At 39.5% G+C, this 25,605-nt stretch overlaps 1 protein-coding gene across 3 annotated transcripts; it reads right to left on the reverse strand.

Annotated features, from left to right (window-relative positions):
- Positions 1 to 246: 246 nt before the first annotated feature.
- LYSMD4 (LysM domain containing 4) lies at positions 247 to 10,031 on the reverse strand. 3 transcript variants are annotated; one of them, XM_078151168.1, is made up of 4 exons: positions 9,933 to 10,031; positions 7,537 to 7,812; positions 6,964 to 6,989; positions 4,078 to 4,195 (listed from the first exon to the last, which is right to left on the reverse strand). In XM_078151168.1, the coding sequence occupies exons 2-4, from the start codon at positions 7,801 to 7,803 to the stop codon at positions 4,174 to 4,176; spliced, it is 315 nt and encodes a 104-aa protein (XP_078007294.1). In that variant the 5' UTR covers positions 7,804 to 7,812; positions 9,933 to 10,031; the 3' UTR covers positions 4,078 to 4,173. The 3 variants fall into 3 exon arrangements, with proteins under 3 accessions (XP_020819533.1, XP_020819542.1, XP_078007294.1); XM_020963874.2 differs by lacking the exon at positions 6,964 to 6,989 and having other exon boundaries at positions 247 to 4,195; XM_020963883.2 differs by lacking the exons at positions 6,964 to 6,989; positions 9,933 to 10,031 and adding an exon at positions 9,051 to 9,141 and having other exon boundaries at positions 247 to 4,195.
- Positions 10,032 to 25,605: the final 15,574 nt, after the last annotated feature.

Genomic DNA, 25,605 nt, shown 5'->3' on the forward strand with positions numbered 1-25,605 from the left:
GGAAAAAATATGAGGAGGGTTCACATTTATTTCTTTATGCCAGAAACAGCAGTTAAAAACTTTAGGTCTTTCAAGTATAGGAGTTATTCTGACATTTAGGTGAAAAAAGGACTATGATCAGAGTATCAACAAATAAACATTAATACTAGTCATTGATCAACATAGTCATATCAACATAACCTGAGAAGTGAAAAAAAATAAGATAGCAAAATGAGTAAAATGTTAAACACTCTTTAAAAGCAGCCATTTTGTTTCAAATTTTGTTTTATTCAAACAGGAGCCATCTTTACAACACAATAAAGTGCAAAATTATTTCAGAAAAATACGTTCTCTATGAGGTAGTATGGTTTCTGAATTGCGTGGTAACAGACCTAAGAATCAAGTCTTGATACTCAGCTTTGCTATAAGCTGCACAGTATGACCTTAGGGCAGTAACTTAGGCTTGTGCATGCTGCTGTTTCTCCATCTATTAAAGAAGAATAATGTCTTTCTGACAGGGCTGATGATTAATTAGTTTTACACAAAGTAGAGCGCTGGAATTCCTTAATCATAGATGCTATGAATTTTTTTTTAAATTACTCTAAAATGAAGTTAATGAAGGCACTGAAAATTAATATCACTAACACACAAATGTATTTTCTTGGGTAGAAAATGATCTATATTTCATACACTACTGGTACCCAATAAGAGAATTTTATACATACTTTGCAAGGTATTTACATACCCACTATAAACCACAACCAACTAGGAAAAGAAAACCTGTCCTGAAGGTTACCCTATTATTGCATTTAACATGCCAAACGTTTTCTCACATATGAAGTTTAAAGACAGCCCTAGAGATGCAACACCAAAATCTTAATCTTTTTCATCATTTTTTGTGTATTCTTTAAGTGGCTTTTTCAATTTGAAATTTCAACCTTTAAAAAATAAGGGTGGGGAGGGTGTGGTGAAGAGACTGAACCAACTTTCCCTCATAGAAGAAGTCACGGTATATCATTTGTTAAAATCAAAGCAAAGATCAGTCTTCACTTGGCAAAAGTGAATTCCTTGAAGGACTCCAAACCCTTCCTCATGTGCTTCATAAGGACAAGCATTATAGAAACCTAAAAAAAAAATTACATCTTATTGGTGTAGCATGCTAAAATATTTGGCTATATGGTTAAATAAAATAAAACCATTTATTATAGCAGTTCCATGTCTTCTCTTCACTTTACCTGAACAAAATTTTACCAAATGAAAGCACATTTAATTCTCAAATACAGTTTTAACTTGCTATAGGAAAAAGGGTTATCACTATATTCCCACAGGGATTCATCAAACAAAAAAGGATAAAGGGAATCTCAATCATTCTTATATTGAGTATGTCTCATCTAAGATAACAAGACCTTTGAAAAGGTCAGAAGAGCTATAATCTTTCTAAAGCTAGTAAACTAAAAAAAGATACACCAACATATTCAAAGATGGCAAACTAATACAAATAGTCAACATTTCAGGTTGTTGTCTTTACATAATATAGACTGAACTTTAAGATTTTTTTAAGTTCTACCAAATAGGGTCAATACATGTTGGGCATGGCAGTAATAATACTAACCACAACATCTACTACACCTGTGAAGTTCTCTTTTATATTCTCAACTGCTGCCCCAAACCTCTAGAGTCTCTGATTCAAAGCAATTAGTCTATTGTATTCAGTACCACCCATGGCACAAAGCAGGAAAAGTGAGACAGGGCCTGTTATCTGGACGGCAGCTGTTCCCCAAGCATCTAACACTAACAGTAGCAAGGATGGATGTGTGACAAGAAAAGGAAAGGGAAGGTAAAGTAAGTACAGGTCAAAATGTTAAGTTTTACAGGGAGAGAACAGAGATTGACTTTATCCATACATATACCTTAAATGACACTTTCTTTCCATGTCCTTTTAACAGCAGTGGTTATAGGGAAGGTTTGAATTTTTAATACTTAGGATTATACTAGCTTCATTTATTTGAAAACGTATCAGTCCAACTCAACATTTACAGGATTCCCTATAGAAATGCATGTTATAAAGGGGTAAATGAAAGGAGTTAAATTCTTTTACTCTCCCTTATTTGTATGGACAGCTGCCCTAAACAAGGTTAAAAGATCTTAGTATCTGATTCACTAGTTTGAAAAGCCACAGAAGAGGGGCAACACCAACTGTATCCTTGCTGGAACTTTACAAGGGAGATGTTTTTTTCAATACTCCCTATCCCCCAATCATTTAGACAGCAAAATGGTTTTTAAACTTAATTATGTAATTTTACCAAAAGAATGAAAACGTGTAAAAAGATGCTACACTTCAAATTCTAGAGCCAACTCTTGGAGGAAACTGAACAGCAGTTAACACAGAGGTATAATCCAGTGCTAGATAACACTATCAGTAAGAGAACTTGATTTCTAACATTGTGGTGGGGTTAGGAAAATGCTATTTTAAATATATTTGAATATACAAGTAAAAAAAGTCTTCATATATGAAAAAATAGGTTTAAAGAAGTTTAGATTTATAATTTAAAAATACATATATAAATGAGAATTGCCAGGACATGTGTCAAAAAACAAGTAATTAAGCAAGTGTGAAGTGAATGCCACAATTTTGGGAGTTTTTTCCTATCTTTAAAAGTGGATCAAATATTGGGGCTACTCTATGGTAGCTTCTTTGCCAAAGTATTAATATTATTAATTACAAACTCCCCCAAATGCCTGGCTCTTTACACGTTAAATCTACCATTATAAGTCACTGGATACCACAGACACAAATAACTAATCTTAAAGATTTTAACTACAACAGGGGCTTCATTACCATCAGACCCCCAAATACCAAATTGCAATCAGTTCTCAAGACACTGACGAACTAGATGGAATTGGTACAGTAATGAAATCAGCCATGGTTCTCAAAAGAAAAGCTACTAAATTTAGAATGAAAAGCCATATAACTCAAATGGATTAATTACTACCATAAACACTTCCATATTACTTATACCCACACAGATGGCATAAAGTTTTTGCTCTAGCAACATGCTGTTAAGTTACTCATTTGGTTATCAAGGATGACCAACACAAAAGGGACTTAATACTATCCAATATTAATAATTACTAGCATTTAACACTAAAAATACCCATTCTGAATAGAGGTAGAACTTGCAACTAGTTCCACTTCACTATATAATCCCCTTTAGTATTTGCCAAATTTTTTTTGCAATCAAGGGAGAAAAAACTTGGGGGGGGTGGGAGATACACATTCAGAAAGTATTTAAATACTACATACTAAAATGGCACTCCATATAGATAACTTCGATCCAATTTCTAAAAGAATTCATTACACTTAAGTTTTCTAAGGAATAAGGTGCCTGAAAAAGGTGGCTTCATATATATATATACTTGAGACAAAGATAAATGTGGCCAGATAATTTGTCTTGGTCTCTTTTACAAAACCCAAGTAAATGGCCATAATTCTCCATTATGAATCTGAAAGCTTATTTTGTTTACCTATAGAAAGTTATCAACACATGCCCAATGAGAACCCAATTACTAGAGTTGAGACCCAGATTCATTGCTTTCTAAAGAAGAGATACACTTAGCGTCCTGTTTGTCTGAAACTGTCTGAAGAAGTTGTGGTCTTCAATGGAATCTCCAGTTCTGGGGCTTTGCCTGGAATTGAATTGGTTGATATTGAGCCATTGGGGCCTACAGTTGTATTCAAGCTACTAGAGGTTTCTCCAGTGCCTTGTATTTTAAAATAAACCACATAAAACACTGGTAAAATAATTCCAATTAGAAGCATGATAAAAACAGCGTTCCACCACTGAATTCCACAGTCTGCACCATTCATTAGAGTCTTCTGACTAATTGGAAGCAAAGGCTGGTTTGGGGTTTCTATGCAATAATCTTGATTTGAATAGATTTCTGATTGTACTGCCCTCTCAATATCTTGATCAATCCCCTTAAAAAAATCTGTCAGTTGGTTGGATTTTGCACAATTACTCTCTTCAGCTGCATTATCTGAGTCTGGAAACTCAACAAATGTCAATCTAGACTCAGAAGATGTAGTTTGGAGGGGTTTTAATTCCTTGCTTGTCTCTGTTAAGATGCCATAATTCTTCACTGGAATCTTTATAGATTTTAAAGCATATAAGTCTTGTTCTCTGATAAAGTTGTTTACTTTCTTGATGTCTGCAACCTATGGAAAAAGAGAAAATAATCCATATTAAAATGAGTACATTAAAATTTCCTTCAAAAGTTACACAAATACCTAAAATTCTACAAGACAAGGCAAGTGCTCTTTTTAATTTAATTGAATAAACCTTTGCTTTAATGGACATTTTAGTTCTAAGATAATATACATTATCAAATGAGTTAACAAAGTAAGCACTATAAAAATATTAGCTATGATTACCTAGAAGTCTGAATAAGATGAAATTGTGAAAACAAAAAATATTTGGCTATTTAATGTCCAGTAACATAAAACAGAAAATAAAATCACTAAACTTAAAATGAAAAGTTTTCCATGGGTACTTTTCTTTATCTTTAGCGACAACAGTGCCCCCTTCTGGCATATTAACGTCATGGTAAATGGGCCCCAAGAATGTCACTAACACAATTTATTGACCTAACAAATTTTCATTAGCAAAAAACCAAAAGGAATGACCTGAGTATTGTACTGAAAGTATTATCTTCACCTAGAATTTCCTTTTGCCCTAAAAACATACAAAAATCAATGATTATCAAATTTGTTGATGGTAACACTACATTTTTGTTTAATTTCACCCTATTTGCCTATGCCCCTCCCCCAAACATGCTATGGAGGATATGTAGGTTTTAAATATAAAAGAACTAAAAAATTGATATGTTTTGGGAATTTAGAATTATTGAGATAAATGGAGGCATGGGACATCATACAACCAACAAAAAAAAGGGACTGTCAGGATAATTTTATTATGTAGTCCAAAATGTGCTGCTAATTAACCAGTAAAAACTATTTTCATCTCATTACTAAACAAACTTACTTCAACTTAAGATTTAAGATAAAGAAGTTTCTGACTCTAGACATATTCCTCCAGGCTAATTCCTGTTATAAATTTCACCCAAAGATCAGCATGTTCATTCAAATTCAGAAAACTAATATACATTTCCTTCTATATTTTGTGAAAAAAAGACACTATCTAGAGCAACCATATTATACAATCTATTTAAATTAAATTTTAAAGTAAATGCAATAGATGTTTGAATTGGGGTCTTATTTAACTAAGCTGCCCTACAGTTTTGTTTCCATACTACTTGATCATTTAACTTAATGGGCTGGGGGTGGGGGTGGGGTGGGGTCCAGGGAGGAGTAAAAGGAATGCAATATAAGTTTTTTTTATTTGTTTGTTTTAGGCAGTTGGGGTTAAATGATTTGCATAGGGTCACACAGCTAGTTAAAGACGAAAGTGTTTGGTCTGAAGCTGGATTTGAACCCAGGTACTCCTGACTTCAGGGCTGGTGCTCTATCCACTGTGCCACCTAGCTGCCCCAATATAACTCTTAATCATAAATACTAATTTATGTGTTAAATAAGATGTTTGAGATTACTTTGTCAACAAAATTTTCTTTCTAATAACCAGTAGCAATTTTGCTATTCCTATTTAGGAAATGTGACCATCTTATTTAGGCACGATCTAATTTAGTTGGACATCATTTTGTTTTTGACAAAGCTATTTTAAGTGGTAGTATAGTATAGTATAGTATAGTATAGTATAGTATAGTATAGTATAGTATAGTATAGTATAGTATAGTATAGTATAGTATAGTATAGTATAGTATAGTATAGTATAGTATAGTATGGTATGGTATGGTATGGTATGGTATGGTATAGTGTAATCAAAAGAGCATTGGATTGAGAGTCAAAAGACCTGAACTGTGTAATACTGGCTCTCCCATTCATTTACTAGCTATGTAAGCCCTTACTCAAGTTATTTAAGTTCTTTGAACCTCAGGTTCCTTGCATAAAAAATTGATATTTGATCTCCTACCTCACAAGGTTGTTGTGAGAATGTGATGAGAACATATGTGAAAGCACTACTATGTAGAGTTTATCTAAATGTAAGAGAATACATTTTATGGCTTTGGTAGTACAGTATTTAGAAAGTGATTACTCAGTCACTTTCTTTCCCACAAAGAAAAAAAGGAGTATACACATAGTAATTATGAATTGACAAACAAGCTATGTATGTCAGAAAGGGGTGTTAAAAGTCATCTAGACTGAGTGTTCTTAACCTGAGGTCCATGAGCTTTAGAATTTTTTTTTATAATTGTATTCCATATAATTTCCCTGATAATCTTCTATCTTGTTATATGCATTTAAAAATAGCATTCTGAAGTCCATAAACTTCACCAGACTGCCAAAGGAGTTCATGACACAAAAAAGGCTAAGAACCCTAATCTAGACCAATCTTTTCATCTTACAGATAATAGCCTATGTAGCAAACTAAAATCAAAATTCCAGAAATTGTACTTCCTACAAGGCAATAATCTACCTGACCACTGTCTTATTTATTCAGAGAAACATAAAACCTCCACACACTGAAAGAGGTACAGTGGGAAAAGCACTGGATGTAGAGTATACCTGCATTCAAATCCTACCTTTGACCTTACTATCTGTGTGATCTTGAGAAACTCACTTAAGCTCCTTGGACTGAAGTCACCTGTAAAATAGAGGGGTTGGACTAGATGACCTTTGAAGTTATCTTGCAGTCCTACATCTGTGATCCTATTTTCCTCAGGTATTTTGCATCATAGTACACACTCCACTTGGGTAGAAAAACTTAATGTAATTAGCTCATGTGTATAGTGAATCCATGCAACCAAGTCTGACACAATTTGAAGCACAGTACTAACAAAGTTAAATTAATAAGTAGCTTTGATCCGTGGAGAACATGCAAGAAATTCTATGAATGCTTTCCTACTTACTTCCCCACTGTTAATCGTTCTGTATGCTATAAAAAAATGCAATTAAAAAGAAAAACAGTATTACAAAGATGCCATAGCATAACAAAACAGCAGTTATAATAGACAGAAGCTATAATTCTACCTGTTTAGAACTACCACAAACCAACAACAGAAGTTGAGAAAGTAATAGCAAGCAAGTGAAGTACATAATCAAATCCAGGAAAAAGATTTCCCTCCCTAGCCCCATCACATTAAATATTATTTGCCTAAAGGAATGTCATAATTGTTGTTTCAGAATAGGGGAAATGTAGAAGCAGTTCCTAGAAAAAAAAGTCATTTAACAGGAACCTTGATTAAAACCCCTTATCCCTCCCTCCCATCACCAAACGGATACAACTAGAGGTTATAATCTATGATTAAGGCTAGTAGCAGAGTTCTTCATTGCCATGCTCCTGGATCTCTTTCTTCAAATGATAAAATGTAGTAAAACAAGTGTCCCAGAATCTTCAGTAAGCTTTATTAAATTTAACTGAAACAATTGACAAAATAAGGAAGCCAAGTCATCTCTATGACCAAAGTAGAATGGGTTCTTACTTTACAACCATACTGAAGAGCCAGTTTGTTAAGGTTATCATCTTCTGTGAGTTCTCGTTCTAGTAATACCACATCCCCTACTCTCTCTCTTCCAGCATTCTTTTGCTGTTCCTTTCCCCTTGGTCTCAATTCCACATTTAGTTCTTCTTCAGACAGTTCCTCTGAATCTGAATTGTTATTTTTAAACATGTAAATGTGACTATTTGAAGAACTACAAACAACGGCAGGGGCTTGGAAGGTTTTGGTTAATACTTCTTTCTGTCTCATCTTTAGCACCTGAAAACAAAATTGAAAGAGTTGAAAGAGTTGCATTTATTGGTCACTATACACTACTATTATCTCCTTTTAAGACTGGATAGAGAATGATTAAGAAATGAAGGCATTTTCCATCACAGTATAGTTACTGTGAGGCAGGTACTCTCTAGAACCTCTTAAGATGAAATAAACTAGCCATCTGTCACATGAGGTTATGGTTATTATAATGAAAAATTATTGGCCCAGAGTTCCTTTTCAAAGAACTACATTCCCATTTAATAATTTTACTGCATTAGACAATATCTTTTACTAGTAAAGATGTTTATTAACTGACAAACAGTAAGAAAACATGATGTCACTGTTTGGATAAGGTTGGAATTTAATAAACTGTATGGCAATTTGTTAGAAATTCACAACTATTTCTTTCTAGTTTCTGTACATTTCATTAAGCCATAATCTGTTTCACATTTCCCCCTTTTAGCCAAAAAGTAATATTCTATCATTTTCAAACACTATTCTAAGATTCCTACATAGAAAATGTTATTAGAGATTTGTGACCTCCAAAACTAATTTTTAAATATCTGCAATGATGAGGTACTAAAATGATGCCTTCAGAATTAAACAAAGACAGGCTGTTTTTAAGATGCCCAGGTAAGACCACATATGCAATGAAGGACTGAAGTGGAACTATGAGATTTGTCTAGAATGGTTGACCTTGATGTGCAAGTAGTACATATCTAGCTCACCTTATTTGCTGCTGCTACTGCTAAAGTTTCTGCCATAGTGCTGAATATGTTCTTAGTTAAATTATGGTCTTAAGGGAAATTAATTTCTTAAAAACCAAGTAACTTTTTCAATACTGTATTTGGCAATTAGGTAATCTGGGGAAGGGGAGGATATATATCGTTCATGCTATAATTATAACAATCCCAGTTTTAACTATAATAAAACCTAGCTTTCTTATACACAGAAAGATTTCTGGTAACTTCAATGTAAGTCTTGATTTTATTATTGCTTTGCTGCAATACTGGCAGTGGGGTGAGGCCAATTATTATATTCTGACTCACATGTTCTTTGTGACTCATATGTTACAACCTGTTGGATTTTAGTGTTCAGCCCCATGCAATCAAACTACCCGGGAGAGGGAAGCAAAAGGGCACTCTAACTTTAATCCAGACTGAATGCTGTTTCCCGCTCCCGATTAAAAACAAACCCTACCACTAGCTATGACAAACTGACCATTTGTTTGAGATGCCTACCAAAGTGAGAGGCGAGTCATAAAAGCCAATTAACTCGAACTAAGAAGAGAATACCAAATGGAGAGTCATTTGCTTTTCACTTTTTTCTTTTCAAATCGTACTCCTGTTTGGAAGCCTTGGCCAACTTCCTGTCTCCCAATGGTGAAGGGCAGCATCTTGTAGTAGACCCAGGAGGACCTGGGTTCTAGGTCTGGCTCCGACCTCGAACCAGGGGACTTAAGCTCACCAAGTCCTGGCCCAGATGCTAAATCAGCACCTGATTCCGATGCCCTGAGCCAGAATTCACTGCTGAATGGCACAAAATGCCATTAACTTCGAGGCATCGGAGCCACCCTTTCCCTTAGGTCTTTTAGCAGGATTACTGGCCTTTTTGTGCCGGGGCCCTGTAACCTGGGGTCCTCCAAAGGGACACTTGAGAGGCAGGGTCCGCATTTACCCCCAAAAATGGCTGAATAGCCTCGGTGGAAGTTTAAAGGCGGAAAAAAGTGCCCCGGCTCACTCTGGGGGATGCCATGTTTCGTTTTCACGCATCTTCATTTTCTTTATTAGTTATTACGGCTCTAGCCAAGGCGCTCCAGGGCCGGCAGGCGCCCGCCTACCGCCGCCCGCGCTTGGGCCCCGCGGCCGGCCCGCGCCCCGCATTCGCGTCCCCGACCCGGGTTTCGCCAACGGTGCCCGTTGCCACCGCCCCCCGCCTCCCCTTCCCAGGGCAAACACCGAAGGTCTCCTAGGAGACCCGGCGGGGCGGAAGGGGCCGACCTCGGACGCACGCACCCCCCCCGCCCTTGCCCGGAGAGGCCCCGGGAGGAGCAACCCCTCCGGCCCGAGTCCAGGGAACGGTTCCGCAGGGGATGGAGGGGGGCTACTCCCCCCATAACTCACCCTTTCAACGCCCCAGTACCGAGGCAAGTCTCGCGGAAGCCACTCACCCAACCGCGCTGGCACCGCCGCGCCTTCCCATTGGCTCAGCCGGTCAGCAGGTCCCGGGGAGGAAAAGGAAGTAGCCAATCATGGAGCGGGGGGTGGGAGGGTCGGCTGGGGATAGTGTGAGAGGTCAGCGCTGGAGCTGATGCTCCGGGGCGGCTACCCCTGGCGGAGCCCCCAGAGCGGCTGGGGGTATCGCGAGGGCGTGGGGTAGGGAAGAGCGAAGGAGCCTCCTGCACCTTTGTTCTCCTCCTCCCCTGAGTTGTCCGCAGGGAGAATTTGAGGTGGCGGTGGCTGTTGCTACTTCGTTGCTTACTCCCTGGCAATCCCTTCAACAACTTCTCTTTCCTCAATTCTTCTCCCCCTCCCGGTCTGGGACTCTGAACCTTGATCAGATGAGCTGTTCTTGGTGGAAGTGTGCTAATCTTCTTAGTGCTTATCCCTGGCTGCCACTGCCCTTTGGGTGTTGTCTCTCCCATTGCAATAAGCTCCTTAGGAACGGGACTATCTTCACTTTTGTAGGTGTTACCCCCTGTGCTTAGTAAAGACTTAACAAATGCTTATTGTTCATTCATTTCTTCTTTTATCTTTCTGATTCCGTGAACCCTCCCTAATAACAAAGGAAACCAGTTTAGAAAAACCAACCTGCAAAGCAAGCCCAGCTGACAACAAATGCAACATTCCACCCCTGTAGTATCCCAGTTCTCTCACGAGAGGACACATCCTCCCTTCTTGGGAAAAAAATCAAGTTTGTTCTTGGCAACTAATCTGTTTAGCTTTTAGTATTGGCTTTATTAGCGTTATTGTAAGTCATCACGGATGTGATGCGGTTTAGAGGTTCAGGGGTGCTGGGACCCCAAAATCACAAGTGGGTCCTGTCCGAAAGAATTCGACCCAAGCCTACTTTCAGCCAAAGATAATATTAATTAGAACATCTGTCATATTGGGCAGACTTAAGGAGCCTGAACATTAGTAAGCTATTGGCTAGATTATAGGAATCCCAGCAGTGGCTAGATTTTAGGAATCTGAGCATCTTAATGGAGACAAAAAATGGAGACAGAAAGCCTGTGGGAGGAATGTAGGAGTGGCCAGTGAGCTGGGGTGAACAGAACTCCGGGGACCTGGCCAAGGGAGAAAGGAGCCTTAAGGGTGGGAAATGGCTGGGGGCCATACATAGGGATAGCTGATGGAGGGAAGATTGGATATAGCCACAATGAAAGGCCAGTTGATGGGATTATAGCCTCAGGCTAATGCCAGAGATTTGGCCTTATGGGAAAGTCTAGGATTTTTCCTCTCTGGGGCCTAGATCCCAACCCCATCAGATGTTCCCTTGGTTTTGCTGTCTCATCCTTTCTACACGTTTTCCCACGCTTCTCTAAATTCGTCATATTTGTTGTTTCTTGTGGCTCGATACTATTCCGTATGGCACGATTTATATTCTGTTCACCAAGTGTGGTCCTGGTAGAGGAGATTCCCAGATCAAAACTACTATGTTTTTTTTTTTATAATACTACTATGTTTTAATTTGTAATAGGTGAATTTCAATAGATGTGACCCAACATAAGCAAAAGTTCTTTGGGACAGTTCTCAATTTTTAAGTGTACAAAGGGATCCTGAGAACAGAAAGTTTGAGAACCATTGCTTCAGTATGATGGGACACTTTGTTTCCAGTTTGGTTTTTTTTTTTACTCTCCTTAAGCTCCTTCATATTCTTCCCCTCTTCCAAATAATTATTTGTAGAGGAAGAATTACTGCTCCATGAATTTATTTAGATTGAGGCTGAGAGAGTTGGGGGAAACCAACTCTTTCTATAATGTATTCTTTGACCTACCCTTCTTCTGCAGTAAAATACTTAAACAAACAAAAGTGCTCTTATTGGTGTGATGAGTGCTTCTTCCCAACCTGCACATCTAATCACTCCTCCCTTTAGTTTCATCACCTGGTGGCCAAATTTCTAGTGGTGCTCCTCTCTCAGAACTTAGCTAGTTTGGTCCTTGGAAGACAGATCCTGGGTCCTACTAGAAGCCTTTCCAGCTTAGTAGGACCTGTCAGAACATGTCACTGGTCTAGCCTCCCATTCCAAGGCTTCATGCTATGAAGCATATGAATAGGACTTGTGGAGAGTGGCTCATCCTGGAGTAAGAAAAACAAATTCTGTAGAGGAACGATGACCCCTCAGTTTAGCCTAGTACCTACTTAGTAATGTATTAGGTTCTGTAAGAGATGTAAAATAAATATAAATAAGACTTATACTCTTCTTTCAGGGATCTTTCTGTCTTGTTTGGAAGCTGACTGAATCTTGAATCCCTTCTGTAACATCACCTATAAGTGTGACCACCTATAGTGTCAGTGCTACATACAGGACAGAGAACAGTCCTTAAAGCCAAGAAGACCTGAGTTCAAGTCTTGTCTCTGAATGAATGAATGAATGTATCTACTTTCTCTGAGCATTTCAACTCATTTACAGACTTATCTAATAAATCTTGTTAAATATTCACCTATCTTTACTCTTCATGTAGAGATGTGCCCTAATATCTAGTGGTACTTCTGGATAGGAAAGGAAGAACATAGCCTAGACCTTTAAGAGGTGACACTCAAGAATGTTACTGTCTGGGGGCAGCTAGGTGGCACAGTGGATAGAGCCCTGAAGTCAGGAGGACCTGAGTTCAAATTTGACCTCAGACCAAACACTTGACACTTACTAGCTGTATGACCCTGGGTAAGTCACTTAACCCCAATTGCCTAAAAACACACACACACACACACACACACACACACACACACACACACATACACACACACTCACACACACACACACACACACACACACACACACACACACACACACACACACACACACACACAAAAGAATGTTATTGTGTTCTGGAGGGAAATCATTCCAGAAAATAGATCCCTTTTTCCGTTGACCCAAAGAAGCCTTAATTTCCTGTGATTCCTATAGCTATGCTTAGACTTCAAGCTTAAATGAATGGGCTGAGCTGACTCCACCCTGCCCCCCACCCCCTACCCCAGGGCCTTGGATTCCCCCTTTCCCAGTCTTAAAGATTTATAGTTGTAGTAATAGCCTCTGAGCTCACACTCTTAAATTCTGCCTGCACCTCTTACCTCTGCAAGTATGGGTTAGGTTTCCAGAGCTCAGCTATTTCTCCCCTGGGGATTCTAGAGGTAACACCAAGGGTTTATGGGGGAGGGGGAGGAGAGTTTTATATTACTATTGCACACAAACCCTTCTCCAATGTGTTCCCCTCAATAGCATTCAACCAGTAAATTCTGCTCCAATATAATTTTGACCAACTGATCTCTCTTCAGTATCAATTAACATCACTTAGCTTCTTCAAAGGGATATTTACTAAGAAAGCACTGCAAAGACAGAAGTATAAGCACATTCCCCCCAAGCTGGAATATAGCGTCTCCTCTATACAGCCACACAGTCCTTGGGTGAGTGGGCTCAAACTTAAAAGTATTTGCTACACACATCCCCTATCTCCCCTCCAAAGTTCACTTTGGGGGATTGTGGCATAACTGATAAAAGAGTTGCTCTGTTGGTCACAGGACAGTGAGGATCACAGGCTGCTGGGTCATTCTGCTACTGGACTGGATCAAGTAGATCACTCCTCAACAGATTCCTCTGCTGAGGTTACCAACAGCCTCTGATATGGACTCCAATTGGCAGACCTCAGGTGGCTTTTCAGCCTTTTAAAACTTACAAGGTCATAACATGGATTGTTTCGTCTCTGATATTCTTTCACCTAAGAGGAAAAAAAAGAATTTGCGCAACAGAGACAGAAATAGGTGGCACCATACTTTCATCGCCATGACCATGTGGTGGCCAGATGGGGAGACAGGGCCCATGGCTGCACGTAGGAAGCCACAGTTACTTCGGTTGCATGTAACACTCCACCCACCTGGGGGTTTACAGCATTTCAACTTCCTCCTCACTCAAAAGTCTATTCAAGCTTTTGGAATGCAAATTCATTTCTAGCTCAGCAACCCAATAAAAGGCTTTTTTGTTACTATAAAGTAAGCTGACCGGAGCTAGTCTGAGGATACCTGTACATGCTTTGAAGCAGAGCTCCTCCATAACACATTTCTGAAAGCAGACTCACCAAGCTTCCGTGTGGATTGATACAAGGAAGAACATTTTTTGTATTTTATAAGGACTAGCCCTTCATTGGTCAGGTGGAACCTGCAAGACAAACTCGCAGAGAGAAGAGTGATACTGTTGGATATATGAAAAGGGGAGATAAGAATGAGGTGAAAAGGTTTTGAGAATCACTAAATTGTGTAACCCAAGGCCCCTGCCTTGGCCACTTTTGTCATTATTATTTTCTCATGAGCATGGGGCAATGATGATTCAGAGAGGGAGACTAGCAAATTGGTTTCTAATGACACCGATACCCAGGCACTCAGAAAGGTGATTGTCCCTTCCCTTCATAAGGGCTCTAAATCAATACCCAGTTGGAGTGGAAAAGAAATACCTAAATAGGATAGAAGAAGAGGTATAAGATCTGTCCAAGGCTGCTTTCTTTGCTTCCTCGGATTATGACTTCCAGGCCACCATGAAGATGAGTGCCATGTAGTTGTTATTATTGGATTCAGACGGACAGGATGTTGTGACATAAATGGGAAACATAAACGGGAAGCCCAGGGCTATGGCTGCAGGAGCTATTGCTTTCATAAGAGTTGGTAGTGTCAAGTGAGCAAAATTATCTGAGACTAGTACAATGGAAGCAGCTCTGATGCTGGAGCAGAAATGGGGACAGAAGACATGAGGAGAGGATCAGTCATTGAGCATTATTAAACTCTTAAGATGTGATTGTGATACAATGAAAGGGAAAAATAGTCTCTACCCTCAAGGAGCTTACATTTTAATACAGAGAAAATCTTCAGACTTCCATTTTTAAGAAATTGAATGGGCTAGTGAGCTGGAATGGAAAATTGAAGCCTATCACGACTTCCCCCGTTTTCTCTACTTTATAGCTTGTGATCTGGAGGTGAAATATGGATACCCTTTTCCCTTTTCTTTTCTCTGAATTGTAAGTGCAAGTGATTCAGGAATCCCTTCCCTACTGCTGAAAACTCGGGGGGGGGGTGTCATAAGTGGAATTTAACAAAGAGCAGAGTCTAGCCCCCTCTTCCAACCTATTAGCAGATGGGTCTTATGGTCTGCCTCCATTTGTGCCAAAATACTCAGAGTAAGGGCTGACAATCTTTTAAACCTAGGTGTGTCTTCCTTCTGATTGGCCTGACAATACATCACTTGGACCTCCCTTGGCAATCTCGATTTGTGGACATTTTAATGAGCTAAGTGTTCTCAGCTCTTCCTTATTATTTCGTTGTTGAGGGCTGGGCAGGACTAATCAGCAGCTGGGGAAAGTGGGCTGGCATTTAGACGTGGCAGTTTACACCCTATCTAATACTTAAGGAATGCTAGCAGGTTTATGAGACCCAGCTATTCTAACTATCTTGGAAAAAAATATCAGGAAAATGCCAGTGACTTGGATTTAAGTGAGGGAGGGCTGTGCAAAATCACCAGCTTCACTTTCTTCTCAGAGCCATCTGAGTCCAGTGGCAAGATATAAATCCAGAAGACTGGAGATGGCCCTCATTTCAGGGTAAACAGAATCAAAAGGCCCAGCCCAGGCTGGTAAGCCTTGGGGGCTGGGAGTAATCACCTTACTTGATCATACCCTTCAGAAACTGCCTGCCCTTAAGAAGTGGGGTCTGTCAAAATGAGGAAAAGGATGGATCATAGGGAAACATTTGTTAAAAATAATACCTCACAATATTAATTTTCCTCGGAGGGGATGTGAAGGGGTTTAGTAGATGACTAAAGGTAGATATATCCACATAAGGGCACTTGCTCTCTTTCCTTCATTTTATGCTATTGTTCTGGATTGTATCTGGCTCACACCAGTCCACCAATAGTTCAGGTTTAATACTGGAATACAGTAAGACAGGGGTGGATCTTTTCTCAGTTAATAAAAAGAGATTTACTTAGCCATAGAAGGAGAAGGATATTTAACAAGGCCAAGGTCTCCTACTGCATCCTGTGTAGTGATCAGTCATTTTAACTTTTGTCTTACTACTGGACTTTTATGACTTTGAAAGAGAGAGTGAAGCTGTTGACTTTAAGCATCTCTGCCTCACTTAAATCCAATTCTTGAGCAAGTCAAGACATTTCCCTGGTGACATCATTGGTCCCCTTCCAGAGACTGAAAGGACAACCACAATGAAAGTTCTAAGTGAGGTCTCTACACAGAGAGAAAGACTTCCAGAGCAGGTGTTGTGAATTAAGCCTTTGTCACATACTTCTTATACTTGTGCCTCACTACTATTAGGGTTTAGGTTTAAGCTTATTCTTTCCATAGATGCTGTATTTGTGGAAAGGAGTGAGCCAGGTTTTCAGGACAATGTTTTGTATTAATGATCTTTACCACGTTATCTGAGCAAAATTGTTCCAGAATTGTCAATGAGATCTACTGCCTTTGCTACTCAGGACCTACCGTAGGAAAAGCACAGCTTGAGAGTTATCTGTAGAACCCTAAGAATAGTAGTAGCTGTCCTTTGGGGACCAACCTGCCAATTAGAGGAGAAGTTGGGGAATGCTGCTATTTCTCCTCCTTCCTCTTCCCCTCCTTCTTCTCTTGCTTCTTCCTCACCCCTCCTTTCTCCTCTTCCCTCTCCCCTTTCCCCCCTCCACCTTATATCCCCCGAGTTAATCAAGACTAGAGGATGGTCTAGTTCTTAATTTTAAGGAGAAATTAACCTAATGCTTATGTGCAGAGGGGTTAGGATGTTGCTTCTACAAAAGCTATGTGCAATAAGCTATGTGATCATAGAAGCTAAAACTTAATCCATTAATGTGTGTGTGTGTGTGTGTGTGTGTGTGTGTGTGTGTGTGTGTGTCTGAGTTATGAGTTGAGGCAGAGAAACCTAGACAGATAAGGCAAGGGCTTATGAATAACACCTTAATATTTTAAAAAACATTTCTTTTCCTAGATTAATTATGGACCCCCTCCCTCATGGGAGTTAAATCAGAACATTTGATACTACCACTGAAAATATGGGTTAAATAGTAATAGCAGAAAAGGGTAGGTGCCTGCAGAATGAGTACCCTTTGGTGGCCAATGGGAATTCTGTGGCCTTTTAGGAAGACTATCTCAGCATGTTCCAGAGAAAATCTGAGGAGTCCACTAGATTGGCAATCTAAAAGGACACTTTTAAGTGGGAACTTTGAGTAGGAACTCATGTGTTGTACTCTAACTGAATAATTAATACACTGACTCTCTTCCTAAAAAGGAAAGTATTACTCAAGGCACACAAGCTGATTTGGACTGCTTGCTGTAAGTCACACATGGAATCATGAAATGTTGGAGCAGGATGAGAAGCTCTGAGGTTTAGATAACCTCATATCAAAAGCATGAAACTCCTCTGCAACATCCCTAACAAGGGGTCATCCAGACTCCACTTGAAGACTACAATGACAAGAAAACCACTGCCTTTTAAGGAAGTCCATCATATTTTTGGTTATCTATAATTGTTAGGAAGATTTTCCTTACATTGAGCTAAAACTAGTCTGCCTATAACTTCAACTCATTGGGCCTGCTACTATCTGGTTCAACTTTAGGTGTACCATACCTTAGGTGAAAACTGACCTGGCTAACTCTGCTATTTACTATCTATATAAAATCATCTAACCTCCCTGGGCCTGTTTCACCATCTGTAAAATGAAGGTGTAGACTAAATGAATTCTGCTGCTCCTTCCAGGTCTAAATCTATGATTCTAAGAGATTCTTTCAAATGTTTGTAGATAGACATTCTCAAGGGGGAAAAAAATTAATCAAGTCTGCAAGAAACAATTTTATTGATTCTGACATTAATTTATATCCAAACCATTTATTGTTTGGAGAGGAAAATATCCAAACTGGCACACTTCTCCACACTTTTTTGATATGACTCTCTGCACCAAGATCTGAAGTAACATTTATGGGAATCTTGAACAAGGAAAAGATCACAATATGTTAAAATACAGTTCTGGGGCAATGTTCCAAAATAGTCACCATTCAGTTCCCTCCCAGACCATTGTCCCTTAAAAATTTCCTTCCTGTGATCAGTATTTTAACTTTGAATTTCAAAAGAGAAAACTCCATCTTGCGTGGGTCTTGGCAATCATGTTAATGGGTGGGAAACACAATCATCCCATATAGAGATTTACCCTTATTCCATTTTAAGGCCTTAGCTTTTGTTCTTCTCTGAAGGGAAAAGCCTAAAACAGAATTTTAGTCTAAAGAAACAGTATTTCTTAATATTTCTAAAGAAACGGAAAATTAGGGTTTTAAAATTTTTTTTGCTTCCACAAAATAAGTACTACACACACACACACACACACACACACATATACACACATATATATGTACATATACACACATATATACACATAACACATATGATTATTTGGGGATTATAGAGTAAAAACTTTGTGGACAAATGCATTAGTAAAAACAACAGCCCTCACCTTAAAGAATATTCCTTCCTTCAAAAAGATTTTATTGAGAATTCTTTATGTAAGGTACAATACTATGCTAAGCACTGATAATACATTTATAAGGTTGTTTTTAAAGTGCCTTTACGTACATAATATCATTTGATTGTCATAGCAATCCTATGATTTAAGCATAGCAGGTATTATTATCCCCATTTTACAGATGATGAAACAGACTTAAGACAAGTTAAGCAACTTGGGTAACAAAATAGGTAACCTTGAAGTCTGAATACCTCTATTCCTTCTGATTCCTAGTTCAAGCCTCTACAGCCAATACAGCTGCCCTAGTGTTTATAAATTACTTGGTCTGGGAAAGGCTTACCTTTTCTGTCCACCCATCTTATTGAAATGAGTCAAAGTAGTAGCAAATGACACATTCCGCCACAGGTGTAGGGAATGTGAACTTTTGTAAATAGTATTGTCCTCAGGTAACTATCTTTGAAAGGAATTATTTCCCCTACATTGGAATTCTGAGGACCTACCTGGGCAATTTACTCCTTATTCCCTAGATAGATATCTGACAAAAATATTTTACAAGTCTGCGTTAAAATATCAGATCCCTTACCAGTAACAAAAACACACTGAGTCTCTCAGTAGAGCCAGGGTAATTACATAGTTAAGCAACTCTTCTATCAGTACTCAGTATCCAAAAACATAATACTTAGAAAGAAACAAATAAAGGGGTTGAGAGAGGAGGGAGAAAGATAAACTCTAATGATTCTTTTAAAAAACTTGCATAACAAAGCCTCTGCCAAATAAATGGAACAGGGTAATTCTTAACCTTTTAAAAATTATGAACCCTATTGACAGTCTGGTGAAGCCTATGGATACCTTCTTAGAATGTTTGTTGCCTATATTCATAATTGAAGGAAATGCTAATTTTAAGTTACATGTACTGAAAATAAAAATGCAATTTGTTCTTTTTAGTCCATGTGGTAGTTACTACTGCTAAATAAATCTATCACAATACAGAAATTATAAAAGGGAAAACCCAGGTTTTATTATGCTTACACACAGGTTCTAGAGGTAGAAAACCCTGAACCAAGATTGGGTTCCTCAGGAGGCTTTTTATAGACAAAAATTGTATCAGAGAGACAGAGAAATGATAATACATGGCAATCTAGAACATCTTCTTAGGCCACAAAAATTGAACAAACAGAATCATAATCTCATATATCCCCAAAGAAAACAAACTTAGTTAAACAGATTTTATAGGTAAACTAGGTCAAGTTACAGATTAAACTACATGTAGAGTGTTCATAATGGGCTGAGAGGAGAAGATTTATATGCTTCAAAAATAACTGCAGAATCAGAGCCGGTAGAGTCCCTGCACAAATAGTTAGCTAATCACCTTGGGAAGCTCAAAACTCCCATTTGACATCTTATCTGAAGAATATCAAAAGGTCTTCCCTTAGTATTATTATTCCACAAGTCAAGTTTTAGCCAGGTAATGTTAGTATTAACCAAAGACAGGTTTCAGTTAGCTAAAATGTTCCTGGAGAAATGGTATGATAAAAAGGAAATAAAAAATGAAAAATTATCACACAAGTTGACAGACCCCTCCCCCCAAATATATTCATGGATCCATTGGGGACTCTGGACCCTAGGTTCTGAACCTCTTAAATAGATGGTCCCCAGGTTCAACATGCATATCCAAGGTTGTCTAGTTCTGCATCTGGTATAACAGATTCCTTAAAGCCTAAAGATTCAAACAACAACTTCTTTAATAAATACATATTCTAATATCTCCTCCTCCCCCTTAAGCAATTTCCAAGGCAGTTAAAAGAAATCAAGGAGGGGGCAGCTAGGTGGCACAGTGAATAGAGCTCTGGCCTTGGAGTCAGGAGGACCTGAGTTCAAATTTGACCTAAGACACTTAACACTTCCTAGCTGTGTGACCCTGGGCAAGTCACTTAACCCTGATTGCCTCACCAAAAAGAAATCAAGGAAAATAAAAACAGATAAAGTCTCTAATAAAAAGGTTAAAAGCAATTAGTTAGGAAGTTCTGTGGTGTCTCAGGAGCTCCCCACCAAAGGGTTAAAAACTTTATATTCTTTTTGCCCAAAGGGCCTATAACAGGCCTATGACAATCCCTGGGGGCAAAGTTAACTCAAACCACCCCAGGTCTGAACCTTGACTTTCCTTGGCTGAAATAGTGCCACCTGGTATTGTGTTAATGCTGGGAGTTTACTGCCCCAATTCTATCAGTATCCTGTACCACAACTATGCACAATCTACTCTGATTGGTATCAATCCACCTGGAGATTTGGTGAGCCTGCTTATTGGGGGGGACTTTGCCTCTGATGTCAGTTTATTCTGTGATGATGGGAAGGCTTTTAATTAATTGCTGAGTGAGAACTGAGTATGCATACAAAAGGCACTGATCCATCTGTCCTTGGTAGTTTTTGAGTGAAAAGGGCTAAAGGGTGTAGAACTTTAAGTGGCTGTGGTGGGTGCTGCTATGACTGACTGCCTTATCTCCATGTCTGGGTGGCCATACATCTATGTTTCTTCTGTCCTGTGTTGTGTCTATTCTTTTTCTCTCTTTGGTGAATCACTGTCAGTGACAGAATGTTCCAGAGCATGATCTTGGTAAGCTAGTGAGATATTAGGAGAGCCACGAGGGATGAGGCAATAGGAGTCCAGAGTAGTGTCTGCCCAAAGCCTAAGTAGTTGAGTCCAGTTTGGGGTCAGCCCTGCTTGACCCAGCCCAACATTTAATTGACCCAGCAGTTGAGACATTTTGTCCCATAAACAAGGGAGCAACTCATTTATGGGCTACGCCACAACCACAAATGAACTTGATGTGAGCAATGCTTTTTATAGAATGGACTTGAACTTAAAGCAGTTGGCATCACACACCAAGTGTGATGCCAGTGTGATGTGACTTCTTGACAGGAGTGTCTATTGTGTTCACCCAACTGCTTCTTGCATGATGAGCTAGCTGCATCTGAGGAAGGCCAGGAGATCTGTGCCACGGACAGGACAATCAAGACCAAGAAAGGCCTCAGAATTCTCTGAGTGTACCCAGCTCCTAAATCTATTCCCCATGCCATGAATCCCAGGTCCAGGATATTTGCAGCAGCCTCTGTTCACCAGCTCTGCTGGATTTGTGAGTCTAAAATGGAATTTTAAACTATGTTTGTTGTTACATTTCTCTACCCACTCAAAGAACCTAGGATGCCTAGGTTGAAAGCAGCTCCTGTGTTTGGAATTTCTAGGGGCTAAGAGAACGGAAGACTTTGCAGCAGCTTTAGAGATGTTGTTATTGTTATTCATTGTTTTATTGTTATTGTAAACTGTTTGCTGATCATTTAAGTCATCAAGTCTTTGTTAAGAACATGCTAAATTCATGCTAAAAATCAAAATGACTATGTACAATGTCCGCATTGCAAGAGAATCATCTCTGTTAGGCTAAGGTCCTGCCACTAGGTCTCACTAAAATATAGTAAGGGCAGAGGGCAGGTAGGGTTTGCCAGTGTATGGCAGCTCAGAAGCCCAGTGATTTCTCATTGGGTAAATCCACACATCCCTTGACAATAAGCTGGCACTACTCCATAAGGAAAGGCAGAACTAAGAAATTGAAAGTCACTGTTTTTCTGAAAACCATAGAAAACCCGTCACTCAATCAGCAATTCTTCCTAGCAAAGGATACACAAATTGCCACGGTGAGCATAGGACTCCAAGGACCCACGTCTGTTGTTGGATAGAATCAGGTGAAGGCAATCTTTGCTGCCTGGTAGTTAAAGTAATAGCAGCAAAACAGGGCGACAGATGGTGTGGAAAGTTTAGAGCCACCACAGCCAAATCTCTTGTGGGGTTAGGTGTTAACTGATTTTATGGTTTTGATTGTTAGGCTAAAAGAGGGGTGAAAAAAGGGATTAAAAATTCAGTGATGCCCCAGGCTGAGGAAGGAATATAAAAAGTCCTCATATTTACTTCCCTCCATGAATTGGACACAAGTTGAAATTAAAGGGAAAAGCGTAGAGCAAGAGCGAAAGTAACAAAGTGATTGTAAGGACCTTAAGGACAGGGACTTAGTCTCCATGTATTTTTGTTTGTTTGTGTTTGGGTTTTTTTTGGTATGGCTCCCATAGTGCTGAGTGCAGTGCTTCTTCTTCCTCCTCTTTCCTTTCCTTCTTTCTTCTTCTTTTTGCTAAGCCACGGGGTTAAGTGACTTGCCCAGGGTCACACAGCTACTAAGTGTCAAGTGTCTGAGGCCGGATTTGAACTCAGGTCCTCCTGACTCCAGGGCTAGTGCTCTGCCCCTGACCATGCTTCTTCCTGCTGATTTCGTTTCACATTATTTTCCCAGATTAGAATGAGTTTGGATACTCTTCTGTTTATTTACATTTTTACCATCTCTTAAGACATGGTTCACAAAGCCTCCTCTGTGAAGCCTCTCTTAACTAGTGCAAGCCCACCGGCATCTCCCCCTTCTTTACACTCTTTTTGCACTTACAATGAGTACCATGGAATTGAGCCCTTAGTTATAGCATGCTTGATTCAAGTGTCTTGAATCCCCAGCCAGACTATAAACTCCTCAAGGTTAGGTAACATATTTCATTTCTCTTAGATATCTCCTAGGGCAGGACTTCTTAGGCTCTTTCCACTGGAGACCCCTTTTTTAGTGCAGTTCTTCACTGGTGGTGTGTGGCCTGAGGGCATTTGCAGTGCAAAGTGCTCATGCTTTGTGTTCAGAACGAAGGCTGTGGTGAAGTCGCAGGAAGCAACATGGTCACGCGTTCCAGAAATCCTCAGATTCATTACACATTTGATTTTTAATTAATTTTTGGTCATTGCGTGTTCAGAAACCTTTTACTGTTGCCAAATTTTTCATGACCTCGCATGGGGTTGTGACTCACAGTTTAAGAAGCGCTGCAGTAGGGCACCTAGAAAACAGCGAGGCACACAAGTAGAAGCTTGTCTTCTACTATTAGCTGTGTGACTTTAAGTAAATTATTTAACCTTTCTGAGCTTCAGATTGCTCACCTGTAACTTGAGGTGGTTTGAACAGATGGTCTCTACAATGCTTCCAGCTCTAAAATTCTTATGTGGTCCCCTAACATTCTCATTCCTTCTCTGCCCCTCTCTTTCTCTCATAACCTTTTGGTAAAGTCATTCCTGACCTCTGGGCTCTAAATTTAAGCAGTAACCCATTACCTCCCTGCCTCGGGCTCCTTGCCAGGGACAGTTGATGCAGAACAGTACAGTACAGTAGAATACAGCACAGCACAGTCTAGTTCAACTGGCCCAGTTGACAGGCAGTAAGGGGCCACTGGGAACAGGCAGCCGCTGAGTGCATAATAGGCCTGATTGTGGATTAACGGGGCTGGTGTTGTCCAGCAAATGAACTGGGCAGCTGCCCAGGTGCGGAAGGCTGGAAAGGAAGGAGTGAGGAAGGGGAGACATGGGTGACCACTCCCAAAGTGGCATTCAGTCGCCACAGGACCTTCTTTGTTCCTGGAAAAGGTTTGGCAGTCAGGGGTCTTAACCAGACAGCCCAGCAGATTGGTGTGTGTCACAATTGTTTTATTATATGTCAGACAGATGACTATGAACTTGGGGGCCAGGAGGAAATCAATCTAACAAGAAAACATGAATTTCTAAATGGAAATGATGCAATCTTTGACTGGATGATGCAATCTTTGGCTGGATGACCATGCAGAGAAAAGGGAAATAGGGAAATTTGTTTCTAAACATAGCAGCATCTCAGTTTTATTTTAATGATTAAAAAAAAACAGTAAGAAGGATTTGAAGTTTCCTTCACTTCCATAAGTGTTTGATTCCAAGAAAGGGTTGAGTAGGTATATTGAATCACAGAATCTTAGAGCTGGATGGAAAAGTCTGGCTCTACTGCAAATAGCTCACCCAACTTTTACTAATGAAGAACCTTTTTCAGTGGTTAGAGTTCTGCATGTAGAGTGAGAGGGCACAGATTCTGCCCCTATCTGGCCAAGTCAAGGTCCCTCATCTGTAAGATGAGAGGGTTAGACTAACCCATCTCTGAGGCCCCTTCCTGCTCTAACTCTATCATTCCACCCGGTTCCTGTGAATTTACAAAAACCGCCTTCGGATAGAGTGAGAAGGATTGTAAAGGTGAATTAGTCAAATCAATTAGTTTTACAGATGAGAGATCTGAAGCATAGAAAAGACATGCTGTTGCAACTTAGAATTAAGTTTCCATTTTTAAAAAAAAGGTCTTGAGGTGGGTGCAGGTCATGTGGGTAGCATGTTGCAGAGCCCGAGTTTGAACCCAGAACTTTTATCCTTAGATCAGCTACACTTTTCACATCACATTACATTATTATCTCTTTCCTTTTGTGTTCCCCATGCTCCTCTATACTCTATGCTGTCCTGGGGACAAAGGACCATGAGGATATAAGGTAATAAGGGGGAAGGGAACAAGCATTTATTAAATGCTCTGTGCTAAGCACTTTACAAATATTATCTCATTTGGTCTTTACAAGAAACCTGTGGGGTAGGTGCCAATACTGAAGCAGTCAGAGATTAAGTGACTTGCCCAGGGTCACTCTGCTAGTAAGAGTATGCAGTAAGATTTGAACTCAGGTCTTCACTACTCCAGGCTCAGCATTCTATCCTAGCTGTCTACCTCCTATCCTGAGGCCCTACTAAACTATTTCTTTGTTCTTTTTAAGCAACCTGACCTCTGGCTCTACCTTTTGCCACGTGCTCACTTCCTCTTCCCTATTCCCAGAACCTACCCTCTAACTAGAAAGAGTTGCTGAGTTGTGAAGTATGGAACAATATGTGTCATAAAAATTAGATATCTTAGTGATATGCAACATAGTTTTAGTTGAGAAACATTGTCCTAATCCAGCCTCCTTATCTAACAGAATTACTTATGAGCAAGTAAAGGAGGGTGGCTAACTTCAGAGAGATCTGAGTAATGCTAGGTAGAACTCCTTTCTCTTAAATACCTCCTTCTTTGCTAGTTACAGTACCTAAAATTTCACCATTAGAAAGTGATTCCTTTGGGTCTTGAAGGTTTTTCTGGTCTTCAAGAGTGTGCTGCTAACGAGTTTCAAGATGGTGGCATCTAG

This window comes from Phascolarctos cinereus, unplaced genomic scaffold (genome assembly GCF_003287225.1).
Source record: "Phascolarctos cinereus isolate Bilbo 61053 unplaced genomic scaffold, phaCin_HiC Scaffold_3;HRSCAF=262, whole genome shotgun sequence".
Classification (NCBI taxonomy): Eukaryota; Metazoa; Chordata; class Mammalia; order Diprotodontia; family Phascolarctidae; genus Phascolarctos; species Phascolarctos cinereus.